Source organism: Solanum stenotomum, chromosome 7 (genome assembly GCF_019186545.1).
Source record: "Solanum stenotomum isolate F172 chromosome 7, ASM1918654v1, whole genome shotgun sequence".
In the NCBI taxonomy this organism is placed as follows: Eukaryota; Viridiplantae; Streptophyta; class Magnoliopsida; order Solanales; family Solanaceae; genus Solanum; species Solanum stenotomum.
The window spans coordinates 4,433,955-4,443,496 of NC_064288.1; the positions used below are offsets into that span (position 1 = coordinate 4,433,955).

Here is a 9,542-nt window from a genome sequence, read left to right on the forward strand (position 1 = left end):
CTTTGTAGCAAGATTTTTGTCCACTAAGATTTTCAACCCAAAAAAATTAAAATAGATTGGCATCATTTTTATTGAGTATTATTAGTCACAAAATTTAATTAAGTTATAGGTGGTAATAGATTAGCTTCGTCTGTTGTAGATAATTTATGACAAAACACTAATAGTTTTAGTTTGTTGGAAGTGGATATGAAAAAAACTTAGAAATGTAATTTGTAGTTATTATTTGTTTGAATCCTATGTCTTTGTATCTAGTATCAATTTCATCTTATTTTAAAAATATTGTATGCTTAACTGGCTACGACTTACAATTGTATGATTATTGGTATGAAAGAGAAATAATTATTGTTAAATAATATAATTTTGGTTATAGTTAAATAATAATTGTATGTGACAACTGACAAGTATTATTTCAAGTGATCTACATATAAAATAATGTCGCCATCATTGAAGGATATTTAATCATAATCTTTAGTTGAATTGCTAAAATCACTATAGAGATTTTTTAGAATCAATAACGAATCAATCCACTTTTTTTGTCATTTTATTGATCAAATCTAAATAATGGATCGGGTTTGGTATCTATCAATTAGATCAAATAGATTAAATATTCACGTATTTTTTTTTTGGAATTATTTCTTTTTAAAGAAACTCCATGGCCGGCTACGCTTTATATTTTTTTTAAAACGCAAGTTGTTCAATATGTCAATGAAATTAAAGTTGGAGTGCTAACGTGAGACGTAACTAAAAATAATTTTTGCAATAAAATAGTCATGTGAGTTATGGGCTAATTGATTAATTAAAAATATATAATTAATTATTATATATTAATTATAATTATTAATTATTAGTATTAATTATAGCATAAGATACACTATCCATGAAGGAGATTTGAGGACAATTATGGAGAAACATAACACAAAATGGTTCAATATTGAATGTGTGCCTCATTGCTTTAAATTTCCCCAAGAAGAAAGACCAGGTGATGCTCCTATACCTATATGCAACAAAATCCCAGTTATTGATCTTGGAAAATCACAAAAAAATGAAACAATTAAGCAACTCTTGCAAGCTGGTCAAGAATTTGGTTTTTTCCAGGTATGTATAGATCAACTTTTCTTTAGTACTAATAATATTATTAGTATTTTTTAAGGATTCTATCCGATATGTAAATCTTTGACCACTTGCATCAGGGGGAGAATTGATTTTATAGTTCACTTACAATTTTATTGAAATCTAAAGGTCTTTTTGTAAGAGGTATTTCATTTTTAAACATAACAGATTTGAACATATCATTTTCTTCTATTGAATTTGTAAGTGGCGAGGAAATCTCATTTCCAATATTATATGTTATATGTATATATAATTTATAATATGTGTATCTTGTATATATCTTGATCTCTAGACTAAAAAATTCCAGGCGATCAAAGGCGGAATATGTAGTCAAACCAGTTCATTTGAATTTAGTAACTTTACCTTAGACCTTAATATATGTTAAAAGTTTCACTTGATGTGAACAAATAATAGATTGTCCAAATCTTCTTAATTGTACGCATGTGACGATGTGATAGAATTCCAAACTTGAATTCATTATATTCAAATCCTGAATCTGTTTCTATATAGGTGATCAACCATGGAATCCCAGAGAACGTGGCGACTCAAACATTGTCAACCTTTGAAGAGTTTTTCAACAACATGACCGATGAAGAAAAAGTACATGTAGCAAGCAGAAAAGGATGGATCTTCACAGGGAGCCAAGAAGAAGTTAAAAATGGTGTTCATTTATGGAGGGATAATATAAAACACCCTTGTCACCCTCTTGAGAAATGCATGCAAAGCTGGCCTGATAAACCAGCTACCTACAGGTAATTAAACAATAATAATAGTTGTTCAACCACTTTTCATCCCATTTTGGTGGATCTACAGCTTTTTTTTGGGCTAAAATTTCAAATCTTCTTACTTTTTGAAAAGTAACGGTTTGTGTTTAGCTAATCAATTTTAAAGTACTTTTGATAATATTAGAGCAACAATTTGTGCTTGACTAAGGTTTTCACAAGTAGTTCTAGTACTTTTTGAAAAGTAGCAGTTTGTGTTTAGTTAATCAATTTTAAAAGCGCTTTTGATAATATTAGAGCAACAATTTGTGTTTGACTAAGGTTTTCCGATATAGTTCTGATATTAAAAAAAATAGTATTTAAAATATAGTTCTGCTACTACTCAAAATTTGTCAAACATCTCAAATCTCTAAAATAAGAACAATATTTATATATATAGTACTTTCAAGTCTTTAGAAGCTTGGCTAAACAGACTACGTACTACAATAATCTAGTAGAAATCGAATTGAATTACTGATGTATTTTGTTATTGATAACAGAGAAGTTGTGGGAAGATACGTAGCGGAAATAAGGATGCTAAGTTTGACAATTTTGGAGCTAATTTGTCAAGGATTAGGAATTGAATCAGGTTACTTTGATGAACAAAGTGAAGTTCAATTGTTGTCAGCAAATAATTATCCAGCATGTCCAGATCCAAGCTTGACTTTAGGCATACTAAAACATCTTGATCCAAGCCTCATAACAATAATATATCAAGGCAATGTAAGTGGACTTCAAGTTTTGGTAGATGGAAAGTGGATGTGTGTTGAGGCTGTGCCTAATGCCTTTGTTGTCAACATAGGCAATCAATTAGAGGTATGTACCTATTAATATACTTTTTAAACTGATAATAGACGTTATATATATAAGATTATATGATTGTTTTTTCTTATAAAAAAGATATAATATATACATAAATATGTCTCTTAACTTGGTTTTACAAGATAACTATGCCCTTCAATTTTGAGTGTGCACAAATAGTCACTTAAATTTGTAATTAAGAAATTGAACAAATAGACACATTCGTCCTATATGGCGTCCTACATAACAATTTTGTGTCCTATGTGGCTTCCTCCGTGTATTATACCACGTAGGACAGTGTATCTACTTGTTCAATTTTAGACAAGTTTAAATGTCTACTTATACATGCACACCCAAAGTTGAAGGACGACATAGATGATAGCTGAAGTTAAGTTAAAGGGTATATTTATTTATGAACATTCACATTATGCACATGTGTACATGATTTCTCTCACATTAATTTTATCTTTTTTTGTGTAATTTTAATGAATGAAATAGATAATCAGTAACGGGAAGCTAAGAAGTGTGGAGCATAGAGCAGTAACAAATTCAAAGGAAGCAAGAACATCAATAGCCATATTTGTGAATCCGACTCCCAACAGCATCGTTGAGCCAGCAAAAGTCCTATTGAATGACTCTAATCCACCTCTCTACAAATCCATTCTCTACAAAGATTTTATCAATTCTTCCAAAGCTTTTGGTGTTCATACTGATGTCATACAAAATGACTCTTAACCTAGTGCGCGTTTGGACATGATTTCAAGTGTGTAATTTGAGATCAGGTTGATCTGAAGTTGAAATTTTATATGGACAAACAATTTGAATGTCTAGTAGTTAATTTGTGAAAACTATAAAAAAAATTCTCAACTCTTATATAACCTTACCAAATGAGCAAATATAGACACATTCATTTTATAAATGAATATTTGTGATTACATGTTATTACAAACTTTCAAATACACACAATTTTATAAAATTCACAGGTTTAATAAATCAATAACAGTAGTAACTAATTATTCTTCCATAAAATCCCTTTATAAATTAATGTAGTTCAATATATGAGTCCGGAGTTAAAAGGGTAAAAAAAAAAATTGCCAAAAATTTCAAAAGGGAACATCATATTTTTTTTAAACCAAAAGGGCAAAATCGCTCATGCCGGAGCGATTTCCCTCTGACACATATTAACGCCGGTTACTCCGTTAAAAATAAAAATCGCTGCTAGGGCAACGATTTTTGTCCAATTTTTTTTTTCTTTTTTTCACTAAAATCGCTGGTACAACAGCGATTATTTAACTCTAATTTTTTTTCCTCCAACTAATATCGCTGCTATGGTAGCGTTTTCATAGGAAAAAAAAATTGACAGATTTTTTGTAAAATCTTTTTTTTGGAAAATCGTTCCTTAAATTATTATTTTTTTTGAAAATCTTTTCTTAATTATTTTTTAAAAGTTTTATGAAAGAACAATTATTATTTTTTAAAATCGCTGATAGGCAACCTGATTCCACCCAAAATTTTGCACTCGACATAGAAATCATCAAAATGAGGCACGAACTGTAATCAGTGTCGTATTAGGCTGCCTTTTCAGCGATTTTTGTTAAAAAAATTATTTTTAATAAACACATTGCCTTGTTTTCAAAACGAAAAAAAAAATTAAGAAAAATGATTTTCCAAAAAAAATAAATTGAAGAGAAACGAATTTAAAAAAAAAAAAGAAAAAAATTTAACTAAAAAGCTGCCAAGGCAGCAATTTTCAACCATTTGGCAGTTTTTTTACAAAAAAAATATATATCTTGAAATCGCTGCCTTAGCAGCGATTTGGTGGAACTAGTTTTTTTAAAAAAAATTGGCAGCGATTTTGGTAGAAATATTCTTTTGATTTTTATTTTTTTTTGAAATTTCTGTCAACCAGTCAACATCTAATTGTAAATAAATAAATAAAAAAATTAAATCGGCAGCGATTTTTGATGGAGTTCTTTTATTTTTTTTCAGAACATCACTGCCCGTGCAGCGTTTTTACGATTTTCTTTAAGAAAAAATTATAAAATTGCTGCTATGCCAGCGTTTTTATAAAAATAAACTTATTTATTTTTTTGGAAATCGCTGCCTTGGCAGCGATTTTCGTTAATGTTTTCTAAAAACAAAAAAAATCGCTGTTGTTGCAGCGTTATTACAAATTTCGTGGAAAAAAAATATTTTTTTTTAGAAATCGCTGCCAATTTGTTTTTATTTTTTTTATAAATATCACTGTCAATGATTTTTTTTTAAATCGTATTAAATTAATTTTTTTCACTAACAAGCAGCGAAATTTCCTTCCAACTTTCTTTTTTTTCAATTGTTCAAACATTCACATGTCATATTAAAAAAAAAATTCGACTCACATGCATGCCTAAAAAATAGAAAAAGTTCATGTGTTTCATTTAAAATTTTCTTATAAATTGGTTGAAATCTCCCTTCAAATTTCAACTATAATTTTCCAACTCTCCTTTCAAATTTTTTCAAAGGTCTTTCCTCTATAAGGTAAGTTTGGATTTATTTTATTTTTAATTAATTAATTTTTAACTTTTATATGGTATTGTGAATATATTCATCTTTAAGTAATTATATTAACACTAACACTTATTTTTATATTTTGTATATAAATATGCATCCGTCAAATATGTATGTATATCCTGGTCCAATAGAGTATGATGTATTAAAAATTCAAGTTCATCATCGTTCCAAAGGAATTTGGAACGGTAGCTTAAGGGAAGAGAATTCTTGCTTAGATACGCGTCGCGGTGATATTGAATTTTGGCAAGATATAAAATATCATCCTTTACATCCTCGCATTCGTCAGTATTTTAAAAATTGTATATTTCAAGGAATTCTTGATGTAGGATATGTGTCGTATGACTCCGGATTAATTTCTGCTTTAATTGAAAGGTGACGTCCAGAAACGTATACCTTTTACATGCGAACTGGCAAGGCTACCATAACTTTACAAGATGTAGAAATTTTATTCGGAATGATAATAGATGGCAGTCCTATAATTTTAAATGGCGCTAATACTTTAGGAGTTTTGGCTAGACAAGAAATGATGTTTGAATTAACGGGATGGTCACCCGATAATGATTGTTTTTCTAGTGTTAGTAGATTGTTAACATATAAATTAATTGAGCATATTAAATGTTTAGATGATATTACTGATCATTCAACTGAGCATGAGGTGCAACAAAGGTATAGATTATATTAATTATGGTTATGTGGTGGATCAATATTTCCAGATAAATCTAATAATAAGCTTAATTTAGACCTTTTGATTGACATGTGTTTTACTAGGAAAATATATATAAAAGAAAAATGACTAAGTTTTTGAAAAATCGATTAAACTTATGATTTAAGAGAAATCGAATTTTCAAAAGAACAGAGTCGCCACTTAATTTTTTTAGTAAAAACCAAGAAAAAAATCTTAAGATTTTCAAAAGATTTAAACAGATAAAATCAATTGAAAATAAAAGGATTCGAAGTTTAATGTACATTCCGAGAAGGTGTTAGGCCCTCGGAATGCCGCTAACTTGCGGTTGACTGGCGATTTGACTTAAAATGATTTTGACTAATTTTAAAATTTTAACTAAGTAAAAGAACTCATCATGACTTTGACTAATTTTGAAATTTTAACTAAGTAAAAGAACTCATTTATTTTAACTAATTTTTGAAATTTTAACTAAGTAAAAGAACTCATTTATTTTAACTTATTTATTTATTACTATTATTATTTTTACACTTTATTTATCTTAAGGGGAGATGAACTAAGGGAGAATTTTTCTAAAGGAGAATAATTTAAATGGCAAGACTAATAACAAATATAGGGATATAAATATTTTTAATATAATTATGATAAAAAGTTGAAATGGCAATCTATGAGAATTTAATTAAATTAAACCATAATCAAATAAATGGTTAGTCAACATAATAAAGAAATAAAGAGCAAAGGAGAAAATATATCAAATTTGGGCTTTTGGCCCAACTTTAGGAACCTGTCCTAATACTAAAAATTGTCAACAAGATCTTGGGTCCATTCAATTAGAATTCTACAATTGGGCCGTACTCTTGGACCTTTTGGGGCCCTTTTTTGCTTGAATCTGCTGGAACAAAAGTAATTGGGCCTTGGCTCTGCATTTTGCTATTTTTGACTTGTATCTCAATTTTTAGCCTTTATGCCTGGATTCGAAAATGCAAGGAAAAGAGATCCGTCGTGGACTCAAAGAGGTTCATGCAACACACAAAAGGGAAGACGATATTAATGTTCAAAATAAGGAAACAATTAAGCCATGATTTCAATTTATGATGTTGACACCCAATTTTGACCCTGCACAATATAAATTAATCGTCGAGCTTCTTCAATTTCAAACGATTTTAAAATAACTAGTTTTATAAAAACTTCAAAAAATGTATAGTTTACAAGTTATTTTAAATAGTTTTGTCACTTTTATAATTTTTAAATAATATATATGTTTTATATATTTATGTATATGATTAATGTATTTCATGAGTATTTAAAAATCATCTCAAAAAGACTTTATATTTTAAATATTTTATTAGTGATGGTTATAAATTTTGAATTAATGAGTTTTATGAAATTATTCAAAATACTTTCCAGTTATTTCTAAAGAAATTTCGTCCTTTAATAATTTTTATAATGTTAAATAATAAATATGTATATTTTTACAATCACGTTATTTTATAAATATCGAAAATTATCTCAAAAGGATTCTCCTCAAAATTATCAGCCCAATTCCAATTCAATATCCATTCTCCTCATACATTCCAGCAGCCTATCTCCTTTTTTCCAATTTCCATTCTTCCAATCCAATTCAAATTAATTCCAAGCCCACATCTTTTGCTAATTTTTTTTTCCCTTCCAGCAGTTCCCAGCCGACCCAACCCTTTTCTCCTCTGGCCCGGCCCAATCCAATTCAAAGATAACCCACCAAATGTTAACGCTTCAGCCACAACAGCGTGCAAAACCAGACGACCCCACCCCCGTTACTCTTCTTCTTCGCAGAACCAGACTCAGACGAAATCCCAGCGGAAATCGCGCTGCAATCCGAAAATCTCATCCAACTGCTCTGTGAACCCATACCCTAGCAGTCCCTAATCGATCATTTCGTCGTCCCCTTTTCATGGAAGTCACTATTTTCCCCATCCCTTCCACTGTTGGCTCGAAAAGGAATGGATAGATTCAAAATTCAAACGGGTTTTACCCCCTAAATCTGCCCTTTCGCTCCTCTATAAATAGTCTCCTTAGTTTTCATTCAAGGGAGAAGGCATAGGAAGAGACATTGAAGTTTGAGTTTTTTTTCTGTTTGGCGATAGTCATAGTACACTCAAGAAATTTTATCATTTGGTTCTCTAATTTTAAGTTTTCGAAAAAAGGGTCAAAATTCTGTCCCAAGTCTCTTGTTTTTGTGATTATATTCGGATTTCGTGGTAGACGAATCATCGTTTTCCCCTGCTCATTGTTCCTAGTTCGCTGCTCCAAGAAAGGTAATTCCGCTCCCTCTTATATTACTTTTCAATGTTGCAAGATATGTGTGTTCAATACTTGGTATATGATCGGTTATTTAGAGTATGTGATCTTTTCGTTTTAATCTTTGCTTTAATGTGTTTTCCCTGCGAGTCTCTGGGTAGTAATCACGAGTCAAACATCAAGGAAGTTACTTTGATATTACATGTTGGTTGCTATATTCATCAGATCAATTTTGTACCTATATAATTAGTTGGATCTTTGTCTTGCCTTGTTCAAAATAGTTTAAAGTTCATTTGATCTCAACAGTGGGTTGATCAGCTGCGTCGTTTGGATTATTCGATGTTTGTTCGAATTTTGTCAATATGATAAGAAAGAAGTTATAGTCTTGGTGACCTGCCTTAGTTCCGTTCTCATTGTCATGGATTTTGTTAATCCTATTTGAATTTGCCTAGTAGAGGTGTATAACCCATCTTCTCATTTAGTTGAGATTGTGTTTATGTCGTTTGGTTTTAATTCATGACATTGCTTGTAACTCCACTAATATAATGTATCCTTTGATTAAGTTTAATCCCATTTCGGTGATCAAGATAGCTTTTCACTTTCTTTTGATTTGGAAATTTCAATATCCTTTGGACATAGTCTGTTATTATTAGATATTACTACTCAACCATTGTTTGTTTTATTTTTTCTCATGAATGCTATAGTTGTTTATACTTTTGGAACTTAGGTTTGATGGATTTGTATGAACAAAGGTGCTGCCATGTTTAGTTATAGATATTAACAATGTTTCCTTCCTCTACTTAAAATAAATTTGACATAATTCATTGTCCAAATTTGGCATACAAAATGAATAACTAGTTTTACAGTTTTTTTTATTGTTTTAGGATCTAACATTTTTTCCATCTATATGTCCTCTTTTAGTTTCTGCCACAGACATCATTTGCTTGTTATAACAAATACAATTGATCAATTTGCTATAGTTCGAGTGTTGTCTGATATGCTTCTTCTTCTATTCATTTTTTTTCCTTTTAGAACTTGTTGAATATCCTTCTTTTGTTTCCTACTAATATGCAACATGAGTGAATTGCTCAGATGACTTGGTATGATTTTAGCCTTTTGTTGGTGTTAGTTTAGCCTTATTTATCGCTAAATATCTGTTGATATAATTTGGAGCCACTACTTTATATGAATGCTAATTTTTGTCCTCATTTTGCTACATGTGAGTCCGTATGGAGTCCAAGGTGGACTCAGATCCTTACCCCTTCGCATTTCAAAATGGGCATTAAAAGGCCAAATTCATTTTTTTCTCCCTCTCGAGTCAGTCCCACTGCAAGTAGAAAAGATGATGAACAGATTGAAGG

General features: G+C 30.0%; 1 protein-coding gene across 1 annotated transcript; it reads left to right on the forward strand.

Annotated features, from left to right (window-relative positions):
• Nucleotides 1–875: 875 nt before the first annotated feature.
• On the forward strand, nucleotides 876–3,607 carry LOC125870314 (hyoscyamine 6-dioxygenase-like). Its single transcript, XM_049550717.1, has 4 exons — nucleotides 876–1,095; nucleotides 1,621–1,862; nucleotides 2,372–2,687; nucleotides 3,171–3,607. The coding sequence occupies exons 1-4, from the start codon at nucleotides 901–903 to the stop codon at nucleotides 3,405–3,407; spliced, it is 990 nt and encodes a 329-aa protein (XP_049406674.1). The 5' UTR covers nucleotides 876–900; the 3' UTR covers nucleotides 3,408–3,607.
• Nucleotides 3,608–9,542: the final 5,935 nt, after the last annotated feature.